This window comes from Zonotrichia leucophrys, chromosome 2, assembly GCF_028769735.1.
Source record: "Zonotrichia leucophrys gambelii isolate GWCS_2022_RI chromosome 2, RI_Zleu_2.0, whole genome shotgun sequence".
NCBI lineage: Eukaryota > Metazoa > Chordata > Aves > Passeriformes > Passerellidae > Zonotrichia > Zonotrichia leucophrys.
The window spans coordinates 33,733,076-33,758,574 of NC_088171.1; the positions used below are offsets into that span (position 1 = coordinate 33,733,076).

General features: G+C 39.4%; 1 protein-coding gene across 1 annotated transcript; it reads right to left on the reverse strand.

Moving 5' to 3' along the window:
- Nucleotides 1-10,184: 10,184 nt before the first annotated feature.
- Nucleotides 10,185-13,787, reverse strand: NPVF (neuropeptide VF precursor). Its single transcript, XM_064703313.1, has 3 exons — nt 13,613-13,787; nt 11,434-11,806; nt 10,185-10,559 (listed from the first exon to the last, which is right to left on the reverse strand). The coding sequence occupies exons 1-3, from the start codon at nt 13,751-13,753 to the stop codon at nt 10,552-10,554; spliced, it is 522 nt and encodes a 173-aa protein (XP_064559383.1). The 5' UTR covers nt 13,754-13,787; the 3' UTR covers nt 10,185-10,551.
- Between the last annotated feature and the right edge of the window lie 11,712 nt (nt 13,788-25,499).

Here is a 25,499-nt window from a genome sequence, read left to right on the forward strand (position 1 = left end):
AGCACAGTGTGGAATAATGGCTAGATGAGTTCTCAAAGGGAAGCACTGAATTCACTCTGCTTTCCACACACTGTGACAAGACTCCTTTTGGCTAAAAAAACAATGGCTCATCATGTGGAGAAGGCTGAGAGACCTTTGTTTTACATCCTCACATTTTGAGTTGTACTTTTAAGATTTCTGTGTTGCTCTGCACTTAATGATCTGCTAGCTTTTGGATATGGACCTTATATCCAGAAGTCTGAGAAGAGTCTGAAGGAGAAAGGAGCAATTTATATTCATCTGACTGGTAGGTTTGCCATCCTGACTTTGGCAAAGCTTTGACAGAAAGGATATTTTAAACAAGTCTTCTTCTTCACTGGCATATGTCAGTAAAATGCAAAGGATTTTGCTTTGCCTTATTAAAATAGGGAACTAATTTGAAAATATTTGAAATATGTTATTCTTCCAGGATGTCTGGGAGTTTCAGCCATATGTTTTTGAGGAAAGAAGTTGATGTAGCACATTCAAATGAAAAAAACGAAGCTAATTCTATCATGCTGGCAGTTTATAGAGTATTGGGTAGGTCTAATATGGTATCTATATGAACACTATGGGAATCTTATATTGAACACTATGGGAATCTTATATTGATGACTCACATTCAAGTGCAACTGGCTTGCAATGGGGAAAATGTTCGGAGTTTTTAATCTATAATCTGCAAGTGGGCAAGAAACAGAAATCAGACTTTCCCTCTAGCAGAACTGCTGTGGTTCTCCTAGAACTTGCAATGCTTTGCACTTCTGAGTCCATATTGTTCCACCCCAGTGGAATTTCCTTTCTATCCAGCTTTATTAGCCTGTCTCAGAAACTTATTTCTGGCTGCCAGAATTACAGATGGAGCCTGACTAATAGATTTTTTGCCCCCTGCCTGTTGCACATATAGGAAGGTCCCAAATTTCATGGGTTCTCTTTGCAGCTCCATGAGAGCAGCTGCCCACTGCGGCAGGGATCTGTGCCATCAATTTTACTTCATCAGTCTCCTTGCATTCAGCCGTCATCCATAGCACCAGATCATGATTTAACTGCACTCAACTTCAAATCCACATTATGCAGACAGGCTTAAACCTGTCTGCAATCTTACCCAGCACACCAGCACCAGGACCACTGATTCACCAGAATCCACCCTCCCTCATCAAAAGGGTTCATATAGGACATATATGTCCTATGTCCCTGCAACTGCACTAGTCCAAACCCACCATTTAAATAATAAAAATTGCCTTCAGCTCCAGAGAATTGCCCTGAGCCTGGCTGGCTCAAGGACCTCAAGGTTGCAGTCACTGACATGTCCCTTCAGGAGCAGGACCCAGACCACGGGTCAGGACATCCCGAAGAACAGTGCTCTGCTCTCCGGACACAGTCCAGTGCATGCAGAGGAGCCCACATTGTCTGTCCAGCTTTGTTCCCTGGAAAATGGGCCCAATTCCTTGGCAGAAGAATCCAAGGGGATTTTAGCACAGTGGCCAAAGTCACAAGTCCGTATTGACCTAGGGGAAATCACCCACAAAGGAAATCAGAAGTTTCCAGGATGATGTCTCTCCAAAGCAGGAGCCACCATCATACACATTGCAGCCCCAGAACTTTCAGAAATCCATGATCAAGAGAATGAGAATTATCTCACTGGGAGGCTTTGCTGAGGAAAAACTCCCAGTAGTAGGGAGTAGGAGGGTATAGGAAAATGATACATGATTATTTTGAGAAATTATACCTAAGTAAAAACTGATTTCTAAATGTAACAAATATTGTGCTTACAGAACCCTAAAGAAATACTATTCCAACACAGGAGACAGTATTTGGAGATCAGCCTCTCCCTTCCCAACCATTATTGTCTGTCTCCTTAGAAGAAAAGCATTAACAAGAAACTTTAGGGCTGAACTCTGAACTAAGTTTACCTTCTTATGCAGTGCACTGTGACTATGCTTTGGTCTGTGTTTTGGCAGTGTTTGACATCACAGCAAGAGGGTTTTGGGGGGTAGCACAGAGGATGAGGCAGCTGATGATGCCAGCAGGGGTTTAACTGTTGAATGGGGTGGAAAGATGTTAGAGCACACCTGGGAGCTGGGATCCCACACACATGTAGGTCATGTGCAGTTTTACCTCTCCTGAACAAAGCAACAAATACAGCCACAAACCAAGACAGTTTGTTACAGAAAATTTGATTGGGAAGAATTTAATGAAGTCATGTGGATGTTGGTTCAATTCTTGACAAATTGGCTGAGCCTAGTGGATTTCAAGTAATGCAGGCAGCACAGCAGCAAGACTTCCATGAAGTGCCAGTTTTTTATTCCTATTCCTGGAGATACCAATATTCTTTGCTAAGATCTTGTGGGATGTTCACACTATCCTTCAAAACAGTTGGAGCTGGCCACCACTGGTGCAGTTTGGATTCTGGTTAAGTTGGCTTGCTGGGTGCTTTTACCTTCCTGTGTTTGACAGACATGGTGATAGATTTTGGTCTGTTTTAGTTCCTTCTGCTGACCTTTTCTCTCAATATATCTTTTTTTTTTGTTTGCCTTAAATTGACAGCAAAACAAATGGATGCAATGAAAAGAGTGGTTTTTCTGTTGTTTTTTCTCACCAGTAAGAGCAAAACTAGGTGGAGGTCCTACTTTTCTTGGAAAAGCGGTGTGAAAAAAACTGGAAGCATGTCTTTTGGCAAGTGATAGTACATAAATAGCTTTTCTGAATACCTATTAAATTCACCATTGTGTTATTAATAACCAGTTGAGCCAGTAATTGGTTTATTATGATTTTGAACCACTGATTTGTTTTTAACCTGGATGGCTTGGCCATCATATTAAAGTGAACTAAGCTTTAATGTTTGTGCCATGTGCAAGTGTACAGCTATGTCAGTGATTTCCAGAGTTCACAAGTTTAATATATTCTAAAAAATTATTATTTCAGTATGTCTTTTTCATGCTCTATCTTACTCTAGAGCTGAATGTTTGGAAAGGCTCAGCAGAATATTTTCCTTCTTTTCATTAATTACTCAACTATTGAAAAATGTCTGTTATTTCCTTCCAGAAATATACTATGGAAGAATTAGAGTTGTGGTTTTAGGATACAATGGGAATGGGCTGCCTCAGCTGTTATTACAGAGGGTGTGCTGACTGGAAGAAAAAGGCTTAGGACATCAGTTCTACACCCTGAATCTTTACACAAAAAGGACATCCCCCACATGTAAATCTATCAGTACCTTAGTTGTGTGTTTCACTGGCACCTGTATTTCCACATTACTGAATTTCTTTGGGAAAAAACTAACTGGGAGGATGAAGGTCCTTGATATATCTCTTTATAGCTCCCTAACCAGGCTACAGTGGATGTCCTGTGGTGATGGAGCAATGGTGTCAGGGAAAGATGGATATCACAAAATCACAGAATGCTTGAGGTGGGAGGGGACTTCTGATGGTCACCTGGTGCAGCCCCTGCCCAGGCAAGGCCACCTAAATCAGGCTGCCTGTGACCATGTTTCCAAGGATCTATCAGCCCCTCTCTGGCTAAGTGCTTCCCTACGTTCAGATGGACCATCCCATGTTTCAATTGATGCCCATCCCCTCTGGTCTTCTCACTGGGCACAATGAAAAGAGCCTGGCTCCCTCTTCTTCTGCAACCTCCCATCAGGTGTTTGCACACATTGATGAGATCCTCCCTGAGCCTTTCTTCTCCAGCCTGCACAGTTCCTGCTCAGCCTTCCATCATATGAGAAATGTTCTAGACCCTTCATTAGCTTAGTGGCCTTTCACAGATCCAAAAAGAGCCAAAGCAAGCTGTTTATTGAAGTGAGAAATTATACATATTCTTCTCCTTAAGCTGGTGTTAAACAGAAAAAACTTAGAAAGAATTGATAGGCAGATTAATACACACTGCAACAAATGATCTCTTCAGGCTTTATGTCAAATGCCACTGTAATTTCTTTTAAAAATTTTATTTGTTCTAGGAATGGTTATTAAAAGACAGAAAGTTGACATGATGAGACTTGTTAAGGTTTGAAGTTCATTATATAGATTTTGTAAAGCTAATGCTGTAGTTTCCATTTTTCAAACTCCTCCAGGAGTTTGCCATGCTAGTTTTCATCCCAGGTTCTGTAAGGGAATACATGATTCTCCCCAAAATCAGGCTTTACAAGGAATGTTATTTCTGCCCTCTCGTGGCCACGGACCATTTTGCAGTTTTGCACGGATGAGGATTCCAGACTTGAATCTCATTTCCATAATTGCAAATTGCTTTTACTTTAGAGAACAGACATATGTTTTGTATCTCCGAGTCAGTATTCCTGTATAAAATGTATTTATGTGTATCTTTCATTTGAATGAAATAGTTGATTATTTAGATTTCAAACTAATTACATAAAATTCTTCTAGTTTATGTCATAACCCAGAATATGAAGCTTGCATGTTACAAGAAACAGTCTGAACAAGAAATTTTGTAGCATGCATATAATGCAATAGTGATTTAAGAGAAAAGTATTATAAAAAAAAATAATAGATTCTTCATTGTCAAATAATACTAACAAATGAGAATATTTTTTTGTTGCATGCTGGAAAATGAGGAAAAACCCCACGACTTTATACATTACCTGGAAACATTTTTCCTATGTGCTCCTTTTCAGTCGGCTCAAATTACTGACTGGAATTACCAAATATCTTCATCTTGGTGATTTCTGGGTTAACTAAGAAAATCACTACTGCACATATTGTGCCAGTGCAAAACTGTGCACCATCTGCACTTAGCAGCAGAGGGAAATAAGACCTAGAAAGAATTTATCACTAGTTACACATTTGAGATGGGGGTGGGCTCTGAAATCCTCCAGGCCCCCCTGGATTCATAAAATCATATGCAGTATAAATATGTGCAAGAACATATCTGGTGGGAAATGTCTTGAAATACAGAACTTCCAGAAACATGCTGTGGAGGCTGAGCAGACACAGGAAGAACTTTCTAAAACCTGCCTGGTTTTTTTCCCCTCCCCTGCTCTTTCCTCAGACTGACACATCAAGAGCAATTCAGAATCACCTGGGTTCACACTTCTTTCAAGAGTCCATAAGCCATATGTGATCCCAGTATAACTGCACTATAGGCTGCTCTGCAGTACCTCCACTGGAATTTAATTTCTTCACAGGAATCTAAATTAAACTTCTGATTTTTCTCTGATAGCTGCCAGAAGAAGTCAGCTGCTGAATTGGGCTGTACATTTTAGTTTGAAATGTGTCTTGAGGGACAGGCAAACCTGCACCTCTCAGAATTGATGGTGGTCTCTAAAGGCAAGTAGGTACTCAGTCAAAATGGTAACTACACTCAAAGACAAGCTTAGCACTAAACATGTGCTTTTATGTTTTTCTTGAGCTGCTCTCCTCAACAGCAGAGTTCAAAGAAAGTTTGTCTCCATTCTTTTACAAATAAATTTCTCCATATTGGCCATAGAGTAAATTCCAAACACTTTTATTGCCCCAAGATGTGGATGTATTTTAAGTACCTGCAGAGTTAAGCAGATGATTTTTGAAAGTTCCCCTCTGTTCTCCTTCACTAATTCATCCAAATAAGAAGTGCTTGTCTTCCTTTGGAAAGACAGGAGTCTGCTAAGGAAGGCAGGAGCCTCCCCTGAATAGAGAATGTAAACCCTCCCAATCCCTCTGAATTGCTATAAATTTTAAATTAAGGGGCTCTCAGGCAAAATATATGGGAGCAGGAAATAACAGTTCTTTAATAGAGAAGAAAATAACAGGATAAAATAAAAAATGCAGTACACTAGAACAACACTGGCAGAGTCAGAACACAACCTGACACCCTGTGGGTCAGGGTGTTGGTTGCAGTCCAATTGGAAATGTGGCTGCAGTCCTCCTGGAATGTCAGGTGTGGCTCTGCTGGAGCAGGGATCCTGTGGAAAAGTGTGTATTCTTCCTCTGAAGATCCAGTGGAAGAGGCAGCTGCTGCTCCTCTGAGAAATCCAGCAGAGAAGCCGTGCTGGTGTTCCAGAATCTCAAGATTACATCTGGATAGAATGCTTGGCTCTTCCCTCTGGGCAGAGCATCTCACAAGGGATGCTGTAGTTCTTATCAGTCATGCAGTGACATTCAACAGCCTGTTATCAGCAGATGTCTCCCCAGTTGTGGAAGAGATAAGGAAAACTGCTCACTTAACAGAAGACAACTGCCATACAGATGGCAAATAGAATACAATTTGCTTGACAATCCAGGACAGTGCTCCAGGTCTTGGAGCAGAGATCCCCCTGTATCCTGCAGGCCCAGGTGAGGCAGGCTGTCCCCCTACACCCCATGGAGGAGCAAGTGGATGCCAGAGAGAGGCTGTGACCCATGTGGGAAGCCTGTGCTGGAGTGGGTTTGCTGGCAGGACTTGTGACCCTGCAGGGAGGGAGGAGGAAAGGCAGAGACATCACTTGATTTACTGACCTCAATCTCCAATCCCCATTCCCTGCACTGCAGGTGTGGAGGAGGTGGAGGCAGAGAATTTGGGAGTGATCTTCCTTGTCTTCATCTGTGAGACCTTTGTTATATTTTTTCTTAATATAAGACCACCATCTTCAGCTGGAAGGGATATGGTGATTTTGGTATGCTCCTTTTCTCCACCCTGGATCAGCCCACTACAAGTATCTCCACAAACTGTAAATCTGTTTTCGACTGATAACTTTGATAAAAAGCTCCTCTGAGATTTATGGCATACTTTGAACCTCAGTGATGCACACTGATTTAATGTTTTCTTTCATGTGAGGTGGGGCAGCTTTAGGAACTAAGGGTCAAAACCCAAGCAAAGTTTTGGTTTACAGCGTTCCTGATAGTTGCTTCTGGTTTTGAACCCCTTTTCATCTATTACTTGTTTCCTGTATATGCCCAAATTTGCAAAGACAGCTACATGGCTCTGTGTGCCCTACAACACTCATATTGCATTGCTGCATGTCTGTGCATTTGTGCTACAGTGTGCAGCATGCGAGGTTTAGCTCCAGTTTCTATTATTTAAACACTTCTTTCAGTGTGGCTAAGGCATCAAATACATGTGAGGAGAAAGGGGATCACGTGGTCCAACCTTCTGTTGAAAGCATGGCCAACCTCCTGTTGAAAGCATGGTCTGAAAAGAAATAATTATCTGCTGAGGTATTGCTGTGCAAGGTAAAGCAGTACTTGGGTGCCTCTGAAAATTTGGGATGTGGCAAAATGAATTTTCCTGTGCAAGGTTTTTCTGACCTATGTCTGTCTTAAACACCTGACTCCTTTTATAAGACATGCTAACAATGGAAATACCTTTCTGTTTTTCATTTCACTTTATGCACTATAGGCATGTTGGAGGGTGGTAATAAAGGGATGGAATGAACTTGAATAGCATTTAATAAGTTCTGGGTTTGCAAATCTGTCATAACCATATACTTTTTTTTCAGTATTTCAAGTACAATGGTAGCCTACAGAGGTGTCTGAGTTTTCTGAAAACCAATCTAGAATATTTCTTCTACCAGTTAACTCTAGGGATACAAGTGGATAATTTGTATGACAACTGTAAGAGAAACCCTTTTTTTCTTTCTTTATTTTTTTTCTTTTATTTTTTTTTCTTTTTTTTTGGTTTTCACTAAAATTTTAATTGGGTACAGTTCTGAGTAAGGCCACAGGACTGACCTTCTGGCTAACCACTGCATAGAATACATTGTGCACAGATATGAAGAGATGAAAATTGTATTTTGCTCTATCCATTTTTCATGAGATAAAATACACATAAAGATACTGTAAGACTCTTTTCTTTCCTAGTAGCACAAATTTTTTCTCATCCAAACTCTGGGCTACGAAAGATCTGAGTGGCACTAGCTGAGGCCCTTCTACATTCTGTCACCAGGAGAGCAGCACAAATGCAAATCAGACATCTGTGTCTGTCAAGGTATCTGTGCCAGATGTACTTTTGTGGGTGGCACTAATGAAAGCATTTCCAATTCCTGCTAACAGGTGCTCTTAAACTTGGGGAAATTTTTAAAATCTCTTGATTAAAGTTTGGAAATTTCTAGAGGTCTCTCATTACTAAGGATAGCCCAGTTTTCATATTTAAAAAAATACAAAAGGTACTTGCAAAAGCAATTGAAAGGAATCTAAGACTGACAGATTTCAAACACGATTCCAAAGTCTGGTTCTTTCTGAGGGTAAACCAAAAGTGTCACTTTACACTCCACTAAATCTGTCTAAATGATATATTGAAATCAACCCCATGATGAGCCTTTGGACTTATAAATTAATCAGTACATTTTCAGCTGTCTTTTCTATAAGCTCAAGTCAGAACCTAAAATAAGCCTGGTGTTTTTTGCGTGGAGACTTTAATAACAGGCATAAATATGACTTGTATGGCAAGGAGGGCTGGGAGCTCCTGAACCCTACAAGAATTCATGCCAGGAAGTCCCAATAGTCTGTCAATTGATTTACTTGTGTCCTTTCCTTGCTTTTTCCCAATTCATGAATAATATCTGTATGTGGATAATAAATAATCCAGTGAGTGATAGCTAAAGCAATGTGTGTTGCCTGTGGTGCCCCTTCTCCTCCTGTTGCACTATCCAGTGATTGTTTTCTTGGCTCATGTGCTCTCAAGCCAAACAGAAATTTTGCACAGCATAGCATAATTCCTACTTTATGTACTCTTCAGCTAGCAGTTCCTCTGCTAAGGGAAAATAAATCAATAGCCACCTCCTGTATCCATGCTATGAAGCTTGCCATAAGAGGACAACTTAATTGTACCTGCTGCTGGGCCAGTGTTTGGGCTTCTGCTTTCCTCCCACAGCAGCAATCATTAATGCCAATGGATGGGTACCCTTTCCCTGTTGCTAGGTGATATGTGCCTTAAAAAGGCTGCTTCTATTGCTGCTCAGGGATTCTCACAAATCTTGTTTCCTTTTGGTTCACATGACGTGCAGTGAGGTTTGCAGGACCAGAAACACAGCTTAAAGTTCATGGCATTTACTTCTGCTGCCCATTTGATTGTAAATCACTTAAAGATCCTGGTTTTCCTGACTGAGGAATAAATGGCACCTGTTCTGGTGGTAGACAATGGCAAGACTTCTACTTCATAGCATGGATCTTTGGCTTTCCTCACACACAATTTGTTGACCAGTGTCCTTCAGCATGGACTTGGCTGCTGTACCCGAGTGTTATACTGCAAAACAGGTCTTTCAACAGCACTTGATAGGTAAAGCGTTTTCTGAGGCACAGAGAAAACCCAAAGATTGGTTTGGGACTCTTGCATTCAGAAGGTGTAACCGCACTGATTTTTATCTGTTTAGAATTTCCTATCTCTTTGTTTCAGGTATGAGTGAGTAGGGAGAATAGATATTCTCAGGACTATAGTTTGATTCTTTTGGATTGAATTAGATTCACCCGGTAGAGGTTGAATAGTGTTGTGTTTCCTGTAGCCTCATTAACTTTGTGGAGGAATGGCAACTCAGCCTGTGTCCCATCTATGAATTGATCTGATCAGTTTGATAGGGTTTTTTTCCAGGTTGTTGTAAAGATATGTGGAATGTAAGGACATCTGGTTATTGGTTTTTCAGCATAAAGACTAGGACAAGAGACAGGAGAAGTAATAAACTCTCAGAGATCCAAACCTTGAGGAAGAGGAGGCAACAGGACAGTAGTAAAGAGCAGAACTCCCAGACCCCTTCTTGATGGGACTCGAACAGAACCACTCAATGCCTTGAGGAGGTTCAGGCAGGCACTGAATGGACCCTGGGCATGGACATTGTCAACATGGGTGGCTGTGATCTGATAGCAAACCTCACGCCAGGCTGGCTGGACAGTAGAGTGAGTGATCTGGCTGCCAGCAACTGAGGAGTCAAAGGGACCTGCAGGTCTGAGGATCAGGAGCTGGAGAGAGAGATTGTCTGGCTCCAAGCTGTTGAACAGACTGAGCATCAAAGGGCTGCTGCTGAAGGCACCCATTTGTGTGTGTGATTCTAAATGTCAATTTGAAGCTAGACTAGCTGGTGAGCTGAAGAAGAAGTGTAGGAGCCATCTGCCAGAGAGACAAGATGCCTTTCAGATTTATATCTACGATGACCCATAAAAAACAGGAAAAGTGTTTTCTCAACACTTGATTTTCTTTAACTGCTCATGACACAAAGGCTATCAGCAGTTTTGATTCTGCTTCTCATTGTTATTATTCACATTATAGGCTTCTTTTTATTTGAACCATGCACCTTTATTAATTTTATGCTTTTTAAAATTCTGCTTTAAATGCTGTAAATTACACAGCCATTGTTCTGAAATTCGGTTTTATAGCCAATAGGACATAAGTAGCACAGAAATAAATAGAATTATACTAGACCACCACTGAAGCAAACTACCACAACAATCACTACAATTATCATTGCCTTATGTGTACAGAAAAAAAGACATTATGCATACATGAAGGCAGGTTTGCATTTCAATTCACACATTTCCTTTTGATGACCTTTAGTTTTGAAAGCACATTGCAGCTTTTCCAAGTCTTTCAGATTCTGTCTTCATAATTTCATTCCAGTATTAACGTAAGTGTTAGAATTCATATCCCTAAAAATACCAGACAAATAAAACAAAAGCTGTTATAATTAGGTGAGACAGTGAGAAAGGAATGAAAGGAATCAAATTAAATGAGAGAGAACCTTGGCTTCTAATATATCTGTTATCTTTTCTGGTCTGAACTTCTACTTTATTCATGTGTCAGATGGAGGTCAGGGGTAGCCAACTGAATCTTGGTTACAAGACAAATAGGCATTTCCAGTAAGGCAGCAGTTATGACAAGAAGAACTGTTGTTGAAGAGCTGGTTTAAATTATTCTTACTAATAGCAGGAAATAGTTTTTCTATGCTGAAAAAAAATCTGAGGTGTCGCAGAAATTTTTCCATGGTAACATGGAATGAAAAATCAAAATCTCAAACATTGTCTCAGTATGAAAATATGAAAAAAATAGGATTGGATGAGAAAAAATAATTTTCAGAATGCTGCGGTTTGGCTTGGAATTTTGTCTTTTATACCTCTAATTTGCATAAATTTAGAAAATTGAGGAGTAATTTGTAGGTAAGTTTGTAATTTTATAGTGCTGAAATGGGATATTTTAATGATTCTGAGCCTTCTTCACCAAAGCTATACTTTTCAAAATGAAACGTGTTCTAAAAAAACATCAAATCTAATCCTGTCATATGAACATTTTCAGATTTGGCTGTTTGGCACCTTCTCATTAAAAAAGGTTTTATAAAAAGATCATCTCTACTGCTTTTTTTATGAGGCTTTTTGATTTGATGAACTGCAATCTTTCTTTTGGCAAATTGAACTCATATTGCAATGCTTAGGAATATTCCTAGAGGAATTCTAGCTGTATTTGTATTGGTAACCTATGATTTAATATGCATTTTAATATGGGGCTTGAACACTTGTGTAGCATTACCTGGTTCGAATTCCTGAATGTCTTGAGGCAGATTGACAGCCAGTGACTTCCCAAATCTCTGTGGCAAATTTAGAAGTGATTGACTGGAGCCTTTAACAAGTGGAGATCTCTCAAGCCTGTGTGATACCCTTGGAGAATGATTAGGTGTGTTCTCTCCAAAAGCTCTTCCAAATCTCAGGGGCAAATTTGAAAATGGTTTAATGCTTCTTTCTTCTGGATAATTTCTTCCAAATCTAAGAGGTAAATTAGCAACTGAATTTGGCATCTTGCTTGCTGTAAAAGGGTTCATTTTGATGATATCTTTTGATCCCCAGTCTTCCATTTCTTCAAAATTGAGACTCCTCTGCTTTTCTTCCAAAATATTATCTTTAATCTAAAGAAAAATAATTGAGAAAATGATATAATCATTTTATAGGGCATTACTCCAGCTACCAGTGACACAAAGTATTCAATTTCATACCTTCTTAGAAAGTTGCTGAGCAATGCTCTTATTTTTTTGAATATGAAATGTTTTTTAGATCTATTTGCTAAACTCCACTGTAACATGTGCTCCTTCACTACTTCATATGCTGACATTGTCCTGCTTATCGTTTCAGAGCTCTGACCACAAGGGCATATTCCCATATCAGTGTCAGCCAATGGTTCAGCTCAAATGGTGTCAGTTGGAAATATTTCTGGGCACAGGTCTCAGATCCTGTGCAGTCAGTTAAGATGGGACAGCAGCTGCTGTCAGGCCCACATTTGCTAGTGCCACCACCTGAAGTTCTCTCAAGTGGAAGATGCTGAACTTATTTTGTGACTTCACACAGACCCAGACTCATCTGGACGAACAGGAGGATGGACCAAGCTACCTGAAGGTACAGCTCATTTCTTCCTCAGCACTGGGCAGATGCTTTGGAGACAATATCCATCCAGGCTATCAGGCAGGGAAGTGAATGGAAAGCTTTTGGGTCAAGTTGACATCATGCCTGTTCTGGCCGTGCAGCATAGAAGCTGCCCTGAGCTTTAAATGGCTTTGGTCCTCCACTAGCCCACAAGATACATTGGGAGCTCCTGGGCTCCTAATTTTTTGTGCAATCAGCACAAAATACACCTTCTGTATCTATGCTGTCATACAGTGAGGAACTGAGCCTAGTGTATTACCTGTTTCATGATGCTGAGGGCAGCTGTTGCCTGAAAAAGAGCTTTATCTGTATGACCCTTCTTATAGAGCAGTGTTCTTCCCTTGGCATATTGAAAACAACTTACTTTTGTGACAAAAATAAGTTTCCAGGACTTAACTGCAAATATGTAAAAATATGGATTTACATTTCAGTCAAAGACACAAATGCTCCTGATCATAAGTTCACTTCCTTATCCCTATTTGTCTTCTCTGTGAGCTTCTCCAGTTACTGGCAGAGAACAGGAATGAGCCATTCTAGTTCACATTGCATGATTTAAACTTTAAATAAACTATCCCTCTGATAGCACCTGCACAGTGCTTCTGGAAGTATATAAAAGATAGTGAGCTCAAGTCCAGAGGATTTGACTAGCATAATTGAATTTGTATTTTGTTTTGAAGGACGTTTATTATACCAATGAGGATAAGTCAAAAAGAGAGGTTGGCTCCCATTTCCTAAGGAGCATTTACAGGGAAAACATGAAAAATAATACAGATGAAGTGTGCAAATTTCATTTGGCACCTATTGAGGCATAATAAATGTGCAGCCCTGCAAAGAAATTTTTACAGGCAATTTCCAGAGTAAAATTTTAAGGCCGTTAAGTATATTAGATTTAAAATGTTCTCTGTTTATCATTATTCTTTGAGTATTACAAGCATGCCTTTATTAATTTTGGATTAACAATCTATCTGTTATATTATGTGCATAAAACACCTGACAGGAATGTTAATTGAGGATTCACTGTGTAAATAAGAAACTTTTCAGAAAAAGTTGCAGCCTAATCACAAAAGATGTACTACAAGAAAATTGGAACATGAGTTGATTTACACAATCAGCTGATGTGTTTGAGCAAAGAAATTGCTTGAAAAATTATTTCACCAAGCTTTTTTCATACTGCTTGTGCTGTAATGCTGAATGCTGTCAAATGAGTTTAGGACAGCCTGTGCCAAAAAAATCCAGTGTGCTCAGGATCTCACCCAAAGTTCCCCCAAACAATGTCACAGTAATACAGATCTTACCTCATAATCTTTATCATCATTGTCTTCTCTGCTCTGCAGCCTGGACTTCATTGCTTCATTTAGGCACATGCTGTTGGATGTGAGAAAGACCACTGTAGCTAAAGCAAACAGAATAAACTTCTTGGTTGAAATGACTTTCATTTTTCTCAAGTTAAGCTTACTTAGAGAGCTCAGAATCTGTACAGAAAATAAAACTGCCATCTTTTTATATAATCAGAAAACAAAAAAAAAAAAATTTCACCATGACATCAGTCTCTAAAGCTCCAATTCCCAGTATTAATTAGGGAAATAATTTGAATATATTGGAAGAATGTTGGGAATTTCTTTTGTGAAGCATCTTAGACAACATAACTCCTTGTTAGGGACACGCTGACTTTACAAATATTTTGTTCTGGTGAAGTATGTCTTAATTAGCTAATTTTGAGAGCCACAAGAGTAGAGATGTACAATAGCAACAATGCTCCATCACTAGTAGACAAAATCACCTTGTTTCTTTCTTTTGTGTCGGTGTCCTCAGAAGAACTATGAAAGGAAGTTTTCCCATGTAAGCATTCTTCTGCTTAAACAATCCTCTTGGACCACAGAGTGCTTGTTTATACTTCTGTGCACCTAGGAACATTTGTCCCATTAAAATCAAGTATTGGGGTTGTTGATCAGATCCTAAGAGATGTTATGCATCAATGTGATCTATTGATGTTCATAATGCCTGTGCTCTAAATTTGACATATTAGTTTGCATTCAGAATGGGTTAGATACATGCTTTTAAAACCCTGCCCATAAGGTAAATGCTTAGAAATTCCAAAGGTTATGTTGTATCTATATTTTTCAGGCCAAATTTCCAGCAGTGGTTTTTAATCTGCCACTTAGCTGAACACAGTGAAAGCACTGGACTGCCCATGTGTGTTCTGTCCCAGAAGGAGATTCAGGATGCAGACTAAACCTACTCTTAAAGTTTAGTTTAAAGCACACATTGAATTGGTTGGTAGATAGGTTGGTGAGCCAGGCTAATATTAGAAAAAAAGCATATTGTGTTGTTCTTCCATTTGTTATTCCTAAATTCTTGAATTTATTTAAATTAGTACTTAAAATCAGCTCCATATGGAGGAAATTTGATTGCTTGCATTAAGTGCTCACACTGAAAATTGGACTCTAGGCATGTTACTTTGCAATTCAACACCAGAGTTGTAAAATGTCCATTCCATCACAGCACTAACAATGTTATCCCAAGAGAACATGTTTTATGCTGTGGGCAGCACGGACTGTTTATCTGTTGACAGTATGTTACTGTCTTTGCTGCACAGTAAAGCTGAAGGATTTGCAGCTAACCTCATTTTTTAATTAAAAAATGGCTGTTTTGATGGGTGCATGCCTGCAGTCATTTCTACCTTAGGTTCTCTGAAACTGAGACCCTGAAAGCCCTAAGCAGCCTTCAGGAGGAAATCCCATTGACAGAGCTGGAAGTGAAAAGGGCACAGTTTCTCTTAGATAAACTTCCCCAGGTGGAAAGGGGGTCAAAGATTCTGCTCCTTTTTTATGTGACAGAGGCCATCAAATTGCTAAAGTAGATGAGAATAGTGTCAGTGAGATAATTTTCAGCTCCTGTGAGAAAAGAGTGTATTTTAATAATTTACTGGCTTTTGTGTGTCACTTTGCAGTTGTATAGTTACATTTACATTTACCTTCTTACATTTACATTTTTGTACTCCTTGTTTCTTTGTGGCGTGCAATCCTTCTGGCCATGTCTGATAGCAGAAAAGGTTGGATTCAAAGACCATAGAACCATACGTGGTTTCGAGTTGGAAGAGACCTTAAAGATCATCTAGTTCCAACCCCCCATGCCATAGTTGGGGGTACTTTCCCCTAGTTCAGGTTGCTCTGAGCCCCGTCCAAGCTGGCCATCCACTTCCAGGGACGGGATATCCACAACTTTTCTTGGCAATCTGTTCCAGTGTTGTTCCACCGCCCTCACAGTGAAGAATTTCTTCCCCATATCTAATCCAAATCCACTCTCTTTAAGTCTAAAGCTATTTCCCCTTGTCCTTTCACTGCAGGCCCTTGTAAAAAGCTTCTCTCCACCTTTCTGTAGGCTCCCTTTAGGTACTGAAAGGTGGTTAAGGTCTCCCTGGAGCCTTCCCTTCTCCAGGCTGAACTCCTCCAACTCTCTCAGCCTGTCTTCATAGGAAAGGGTCTGCAGCTCCCTGATCACCTTCATTGCTCCCATCTGGACCCACTCCAACAGCCCCATGTCCTTATTATGTCAGCAGCCCAGAGCTGGATGCCATAATTCAGGTGGAATCTCATGAGAGTGGAGTCGAGGGGCAGAGTAACCTCCTTCACCTTCTGGCCACACTTCTTTTGATGCAGCCCAGGTTATGGTTGGCTTTCTGGGCTGCAAGATCCCTTTTCTGGCTCATGTGATGGGAGTGAGTGCAGTTCTGTGTCATCTCAAGGGGCAGTGGTTCCCCTTGCATTCTCTGAGACTGTTCTGCAAGGTGCTTTAGAGTGGGGTGTGGTAGATAGGGAGGGAAAAGATGCCAGTAGTGATTCTTGATGAGGGCTTGTATGAGCACACATAAACCATGCATGCAGGATGTAAGAATCCATGATGATGTATTTGTCCTCAGAGTGCCTTGGTATGAGTCCTTTTCTCAGAGCAGGTGACTTGTCTTTCTGTTTTAAAATAATATTTATGGCAGGGAAATGGAATTCTGGGGATAGCAAAATTTTGGTATTTGCAAATCTGAGTCAAATTCTTCAGAAAACAGGGAATAAAACATCAATGGAGAAGACCTCTAGAAGGAGCCCATGTCCTCCTGGTGCTCAGGCAGCAATTTTCTCTTTTCACCAAGGGCTGAATGTGGATTCCTGACTTTCTGGAGCCTCATGTCAGGGGGCTTCAGTCGGTGGCAGTAGACAGATTTTCCAAGCTCCTTTATGGTAACAATACAGACATACAATAACAATAAAGAAGGCAATTCATACTCTAATATCTATATGATGTTGTCATTTACCGCTGAGCCTTCCTTTTATCTAGCTGCTGCTTTATGAACCTCTCTTGATCAATGATCTTGAAATTAACTCTGTGAAAATATTTGCCTTCTGAATTAAATAGTATTTGCAAGATCCAAAAGTTCTCTCTTACATTGTTTGGCATGAATACAAATTGTGCTTTCCCTGGACAGAAAAAGAAAATGTATTGCTGTTGTCCATGCCAAATCAGGTTTTCTTGACATTCAGGCTGTCTCCTATGTATGTTGATTTTCTAATCAACATAAAGTGAAGTTTTCAGGTGTTTTGTAGGCCAGGGATTTGTGTGTCTGTGTACTTTCTAATGAATTAATTTGCCTTTGATGGCTCTACAGCAGGAACTCATTGGAAATTTCAAGTCAAGAAATTACAGTGATTGTTCATTACCTGCCTGAGGAAGGACTTGTCAGACCCTACTGCTCAAGTACCAGAATGGATAACGTGAGTGCTCTTCATCAATGTGATGATGACTTCAGCAGCAGCATTAGCTGGCCCAGCTGACTTCCAGCTGAGGCAGCTGAGGCATCCTGTCATGATCAATTAAAATTATTTATTGGCAGGGGGAAGACACATTTGTTGGTGACACATTGTATTGTAGAAGTGGGATGTTTATTCTTTAATTGCTTCTGCTTGATCCACAAAGGGATCAAGGCACATGGAGGGGAAACAGCTCTGGGTGTTGTTGAAAATAATTTTTGTGTTCTTAGCCTTGGTCCTAAGTTTGCTTTTTCTTGCCATCATACATCACTTGTCAGCCAAGCTATTCAGAGGACTTTAACATAACTGGACTTCTGTTTTTAAAATTCCCCAGTTCAGTTGGAATGAGCTGTGCCATCTACATGTGAAACAAGCCTCACAGGCAGTGACAATTTGAGAGTGTTCCCATCGGTGCATACTAGAGACTATGGAAGGTAGTGTTTGCTTCTGGTTTTCTCCTTTATTTAATATAGGTAAGCACATTTTAGCATATAGGTAAGAGCTTTTTGGCTTAGTGGTATAAGAGTAAGGTGGATTTGATCTGTGACAAGTTGATGGATATACTTTAAAAATTTGACATTAATATATAATTAGTAGTAATGGCAAAAGTAGCTCAATTTCATAAGCAACTCCATGCACAGTTATTTGATTCCAGTGAAAAAACAAGTTTTAATATTGCTCCTTTTTCATATGAGAATATGCTTATAAATTCTTATCCATTATTAACAACATATTGTGTGAAAATTGCATGTTATATGACTCATGACACCAATAAGCATCTCTGCATTTCCATAATGATAAATCATTCATAATATATTCATTTTGCCATTATATATTATATGACCTATCCTATGGCTCATTTTGAAGTAAGAAGATTTAAAAATTTGCAACTCTTATTATTGGCAAGCAATTCTGTTCATTTTTCACCCATTCCTGTGGCATGCAGGGGGTTGTCCTTGCTTTGCTGTGTTGTGCTCCAGTTCTGGTGCACAGCACAAGGAATATTTGCCTGGAATATGTTTGGCCCCAAGCAGATGGATATTCCTCCACTTCACTCAGTACCCTGACTCTGTATGCAGATGTAGGCCTGGTGTCCCTCTCATACTGATAATAAATATTTCAGTGATCAGAGGAACCAGTGAAGCTTGCTTTCCCATAACTTATTGATTGAATATTAAATGACAGTGGGTAATCTCTGAGGTCCTGGAAGGGTTAACCTTACTGTAGGATGTCCCTGTGAGCAGTGTCTCTATCCTCTCCTGCTGTGCCTGTTATTTCAGAGAGATTTTTCCCTGCCAAATTTGACTGAGCTTGACTGCTAGACTTGAAAGTTATCAAGGGTGACTGACAGACACACACTTATGCACAGAGAAACAGACTTGCCACATTTTGTTAGAAAACCAAAACCAAATCAGGAATGGCTCTGCTGAAATACCACAGGTATAAAACCTCAACATCTGTAAATTTACTGTGGACACAGTGATAATTTTGATCTTAATTAATGAGGCATTAGCTCAGCTTCTGGGGTTTTGCAGAATAGGAGAACCTACTCTACTGTGAAAAAGTAGGAGAACTTACTCCACTATGAAAGCCCCAATCTTTGTGTACTGTAGCTTGGTGCAGAAAAATAACATTTATGAAACAGCCCTCTCTGATTTCAAGAATCAGACCTTTAGTTTTAAATCACATTTTCCCCTATATGTATCTCTGAGCCTTCCTGTTAGCTGGGTGGTAGTAAACTATGGACAAATACATACAAATATAATGGTACAAGTGATCTCATTTTTAGGTTAACCCCTATGAATTAATCACCACTGTTAGAAGATATTTCCCCCCCTTGAATCCCTGAATACATACTATAGATGTGTAGTTTTGCATTTAATTTTTTTTTCCTTGAGCTTTTGGAGCAGCAGGACAGCATGAGAGACAACGAGAGGCTTGAGCTGTCATGGTAACAAGCTGAAAATGACTTTGTCTTCTTGGTAAATAAGGTGTGAACAATAATTCCAGATTAGACAGGTTCTTCAATTATACATTTGTGTTAGTAATAAAATAAACATGTTTTCAATAACATTTGAGATATAAATATCTTCTTTTTTACTAACTACTCTGCAGAGTGTAATACCATACTTACCAATCTACTATAGCTTGTAGCACTCTTGCCCATTCTTGTCTATTAAAAATTTAACCCTTTTACCATACATTATTAAAAGTGCTTTGGTTGGCTGCAAATCAAGAAAGACTTCATAAAGTCTTACAAGAACAAGAAATCTGATTAAATATAGAGTCCACAGGCAGCAATGGAAAGTGCATGAGAAAAAATACAACATTAAATTATGCCTTAAAAACTCCTTCAGGACTTTAAAAAAATCATTAGTAGGTTTTATTCAAGTTAACAATTAACCAAGGGACTCCTAATAGATTCATTATTCCATGTTTTCCCTTCACTTTTTCAGTTTGGAACTTGTGCTGTTTATAGATACAAATACCTTCATTCCTTGTTCTCCCCTTTTTCAGAATGGTTTTTTTCCCTCAGAAATATTATGCTCTTTTAATAGTTCCCCTATGTCTTGTATATAAACATAGGAGTTTGAAGATTAAATTGTATATTAGCTGAATTGGGGGTTGCAGGGACTGATTTTCACTCTAGGGAAAAACATAATTAAGGAGAGGAAAAATATTAAGAGAGAACACCTGTGTTTTGTGGAGTAAGAAAAAGACTACAAGCACTTTACTGAGAAAGCTGGAGAAGCAGGTACAGCTTATTTGAGCAAGGCTCTGCCAGGGCCACCTCCCAGGAAGCGGATCAGGAGCTTCTCAGCTGCTTGAAATAGGGCTGGGGAAGGGAGGTACCAACTTGATGGAAAAGAGGCAAAATTAACAGTGCAGACAGTGGCCCAATTATTGCCAATTTTGTGCAGCTTTCTTTGACACAGTACTGGATATTGCTGGACAGTTTGGCTGCTTTAGTTCTGAAGTTCTTACAGTCTTGTGGGGAAAAAAAGGTCACTTTTCTCCCCTACTTTCTCTCTTAATTTTTTTTTCCAATGGAATTTTGCTTCCCTCTTCACCTGAAATACTGAGAACAGTTCTTGTGAAGATCTGATCCTTATGGAGTGACTATGGGATCAGAAAGTTTCTAATGGGAAGACTGGGAATGCTAAGGTACAAGCCAGTACTGGAGGTTCTACCACTCATCTGTGATATCTCAGGGCAGTTGAATGAGGATAGCCCTTGAAGAAAAAAATAAGGGGAAAACAGCACTGATAGGACAAATCTAGAACCTGAATACAGGATGGGACATGACATTTTCAAATAAAAGGATCTAGAGGAAAACACCAGGATTACTCAGGCTTAGATGCTGTGCTAGTTTGAGGCCCATGTGTACTGAAACAGCTGTGTTCAACCTCACTCTGTCTTGAAGGAGAATGCTTTAAAACTGTTACACTGGGGTCCGTAATTTATTATATAATCTGATGAGTTGGAAGGGACCCATCAGGATCACTGAGTCCAACTCCTGGCCCTGTGGAGGACATACTAAGACTCACACCATGGGCCTGAGAGCATTGTCTAAACCTCTATGAATAAAAAACATTTATTGGTCCTTCTAGGAGTTATCAGCCGTGTCCAGCATTTCTGGGATGGGCTGACAATGGCCTGGAATTGTCACTCTTGAATTCTTGACATATCAGCTTGGGCATCAGGAACTTTTGCTAGAATACTGTTCCTCAAAATCCTTATCAAATGCCAAGTCAGTTCATTTGCTACTCAGTTCCCTGAACTTTGTGGTGATTTTCTAAAAAGACAAAACCAAGGAGTTTTAGTTCTGAAAACAAAGGAGTTCTGGTGATGATTGCTGCATTGTAAGGTAAGTGCTAGGAATGATGAAAGCTGTGTGTGGTGCCAGGGCAGCAAAAGAATCAGAGGCAAAAAGCATAGGAGGAGAAGAGCAAATCTGGACAGTCTGTGCAGGATGCTGACCCAAAGCTCAGTTCCTTGCTCTTGAGTATAAGAACTAAGTAAATTTTGAGTTATAGGGCTATAATTCCATTGCTGCATTGTGGTGACTGTATAAGGCCACCTGAGCTCTGCTCTTATAGTTTATGATTTCACCACAATCCCCTGGTGGAATTACAGCCCTGTAATTTTTTACAGTAGTGAGCTGCTTATTTTCCTGTTTATGACAGTACCTCACTGGAGAAGTTGGTAACGGTCACCTAGTCCTAGCATATAGTCCCTTACACTCTTGCATTTGTTTTTGAAGCAAAAATGAAAATTGTTCTTTAGGAGCAGGCTGACAGGCTGGGCACAGAGGAATGAAGCTTGTTTTCTAGGTCTTTATCTCTTTAAAGACTGTTTAATTTAACAACTATTTGTCTGGATTCAGGAAAACATAATGACTACGAATTTCCCATCTCTGTGTGACAAACAGCTGTAAGACTCCTACTTCCACATATTTTCCTTTCTCTTTCTTGCCCTCCTGCTGTATATTAATTTCTCAATCAAAGCTCATCCCACCAGCCCCTTGCACAGGATGTGACCATAATGGAGGGCTGAGGGGAGGTCAGTGTGGATCTCCACAGGTGGATGCCAGGACTGAGGAAGAAACAGTTCTTGGGCTTGATCCCACCCTAGCACCATGCCATGGATTTTGGTCCAGAGCAGATGGACATAGCTGCTAATTTGATTAGTGGTGAGTGTGGAAGGGAGGCAGCCACAGCAAAAGGGGATGGGCACAGTAGGCAGGTAATTGAAGGGTCATATGCTTGTCTGCTGTAACATCACAGCCATATTCTGCTCCACAGGCAATGGTGCCAATTACTCAGTGCACATAAATGAATAGAAACATTTAACAATCAGCACAGTTGGCCAATCAAGCCATTGTACCCTGAGTAATGAGAGAGAGGGCATCACAAATGTGGCAACAATTCTGGGGAGCTGCTTAGGAGAGTTAAGTATTTGAGTAGAGAGGTAGGGGATACCCAGACGCTTTTGATTTTGATGGGAGTACTGACCTTGGCATTTAGAAAAACTCGGTGTCTCTATTAACATCTTTCAGTAGAACTTTCAGAGATTCTCTGGCAGGTCAAAAAGCATGTGTGTGGCCAAAAGGAACCAAACCTGTCTCCACATGCAGACTAAGGGGTGTATAATAGACATGTCTGCAGGACTGCAATTTCAGATGAGTATGAATTATTGAAAAGGTGTTTCATTACAAATACTGAATTACCACTAATTCTAATGTAGAAAATTAGCATTGTAATGTCATAGGACCAGTGACATGTGGAGACTACTTCTTTTTGTTGTAAACAACAAAGTGCTGGATGTGACACATGATAATCATTCTTTTTCGTGAGCCTGGGATGTGAAGAAGTATACCAAAAAATCTATTTTGATATCTACTTTGCCAAGACTTCTAAGATTGGATATTTGCTTTCAGAAAAATCTCACACATCCACCTCCTTGAATCTACTGAATCTACTGATTTAGAACATAAACTGGTATTTTCAGGGCATATTTTTAATTAAAATATAGATAAAAACCTAAGATACCTAGACATTTAGAAGTGGGTTGTAGCTAGTGCCCTCCAAGCACAGATCAATGCAATACATGATGCAATTTCAGGTGAGGCATTTTTAGTAAGCTTTTAATACAGTCTATCATAGCTTAGTCCATGGTAGTTCCTAAAACAGCTCACAATTTTCTATATTTTGCTTATTTGTAGATATTTATTATCGATATAATATCTAAATTAGGCTCTTACACAATTTCTCCACCTTCTTCCCTCTATTTGCGGTGTGCAAATAGAGGGAAAGAGAAAAGCCATGCCGAAGGATTTATTCAGTAGTGTTTCCATTTAACCACATGGGGGCATGAGATATTTATTTAAGAGAGCTTTCTAGGCATATGACTGGGAAATATGAGGAAAGGAAGCCTTCCTGGTAAACTGGAATCAAAATTGTCACTTGCTTTTTCAGATCTTTGCTTGCCATCAAAATACTTAGTAAACTGTTATTGCAAATGACATTAACCTAAAATATAGTAGGAGACAAAAATATAGCATGGACAGGAAAGAATATCAAAACAGATTTTAAATATCCCCATTAGTCAAGCTAGCCTCTAAATATATTTTTATGATGCTATTCTGGGGCTTCTGTGAGCAAAATCTGAAATCTTCCATGTAACATAACTGACTTAAATAGCCTCAATATTTATATTAAATGAGAAGGAAACTGCTCTGAAATATAGCCACCTACATCTGGAGTAAATCCATTTCTTTAATTGCCTAGATGACATTAATTTTTGTCATTCACTTGCAAGATGAGTACTGTGCTCTAGCAAAGCAGATCCAGCAAAGCTCATGAAATCACAGCAAATGATGTTAAGTGCTTGGATAGTTCTCCCTGAGCACATGCCTTAAGCTGAGTATGTATTGAAGTGCATTCCAACACAGAAAAAGTAGCACAATCAAACCTTTAATTAGTTTTAAAATGGAATTCAAAATGCAATGCAATTCTTTGCACTTTACATTAAAAAAAAAAAAATGCATGCTTTGAAACTCTCTTGGGACAGACATGACTAAACCTATTTATCCACTTTGGTTTCTGAAGGCAATGAATGCTTATTGTTTTCTGCTGCTTTTCTCCCCTAAATTTATAAATTTATTTTGCTCAGTCAGCTGGTTTGTTTACAACAGAATATTTATATGACTAATTCCAAGACTGTGTTTTAATGGATTTTTTTATTTATAAGATAATTCACAGATTTTATTGGTATTTAAAAGGCTGGAATATTTTTGCTTCTGCTCTTATAGTTTTAAATCAAAGCAAAAATGAGCAGCAGTAACACTGTATAAGCAAGTGCTCACAGTACCTGAAAGCTTGTTTCTCTTCAAAATAAGTAGAAAATCAGGATTTTATTCTGCACATTTTTGATGCAGATATTTAATTCTCACACAGGTCAAAGGAGCCATAAATCTAGGTCTTGTATTTTTGAGCCATTTTGTGCTTTCCATTCTGCACTATTCAGCATGTGCCTTTGACATATTGATGTCTGTCTAAACAAGATTGCTGCACACAGGTGAATTCCAAGTCTGAGAGAGAATGTTGTCCTCCTGTTCTTCTCAGAGAGAGGAAACTGAGAAAAGGACCCCAAATTCAATTCATACTTCACCAAAACTTGAAGTACTTATTTTCCTTACCTTTGTGTAAACCCATCTTTGTGGTAAATATATTTCTACAGAAAGTCTAAATATTGTCCTGAGTCAGAAGACAGAGGCAAAACTATTCCTGATGATAATGTAGGTTGTACAGCACAGCAGAATTTGTTCTAGCAGACTACAGCTGTTGGGTACCTTTTACTAAGCTCTAAAACCTTCTTATGTCAATACCTGGGCTTGGATCCATTCAGCTTGCTCCAGCAGTTTAATCTTGACATCTTGCATTTTTAAGTGCTCTATAGAAGCTTGCCTAAAAATCCTTCCCAGAAGATGCTGAAATAACCTGAGCCTGCTGATCCACTTGTTTATCAAAGGAGGTCTCATGTCTCTTGGCTGTGTTCTCAGAGTTAAAACACAAGCACATGAGAGGAATTGTGATGAGCAGAGGATGAGCCCACACTGCACCCCTATCCTGGCAAAATGTGACACTGGCTGACACTAACTGTGCCCTTTCTGTCCCCAAAACAGTCCATAGTAGGTTTGACTGCATTGTTTTTATGTTCCCTAAAATGTCTGCTCCCTGCTAGCAATGCAGCACTAGTGTATTAATCTCTAAAGCTATCAGCTCATCTCTGCTCTCTCTAAAATGAATGAGGCAATGAACATGGTGTCAGATGCTGTTTTCCAGTAAGCTTTTCTGCTCCACTAATGCATCAAATATATTTGAATTTACTATTCGCATAACTTTTTATGGAACACTATTAAGCCAATTTGGTTGATAACCACTGTAACCTTTTTAGTAAGTTACAGCACAGTGAGGTCACTATTCCTGGATGTGGTTTGCTGTATCATGCACTATGCGCTCATGTCATGATATCCTTGTATGAAGCAGGAGAGCACAGTTAGTTGGTTTTGTTTTTGATTTTTTTTAAATTGCTTGGGTTTTTTTCTTTTTTTTTTTTTTAATTAAGAACTGATTAGAGAGAATGATTTAATTCTGCTTTTCCTCAAAAGCAACATAGTCTTGGGAAAGGATCAAACAGTCCCTCTAAGCTGGTTACCACCTTCCTGACTTCAAGTTGTTTTTAAATGAAACATCTGACACATTTTCCAGCTGGGATGTTATTTTGTTCTTCTTGACAAAGCAATTCAAAATTCACTGAAAAACAAGCTGAATGGAAGAGGGATTTTTTTTTTTTCCATAGACATCTGTAGCTTTCTTTC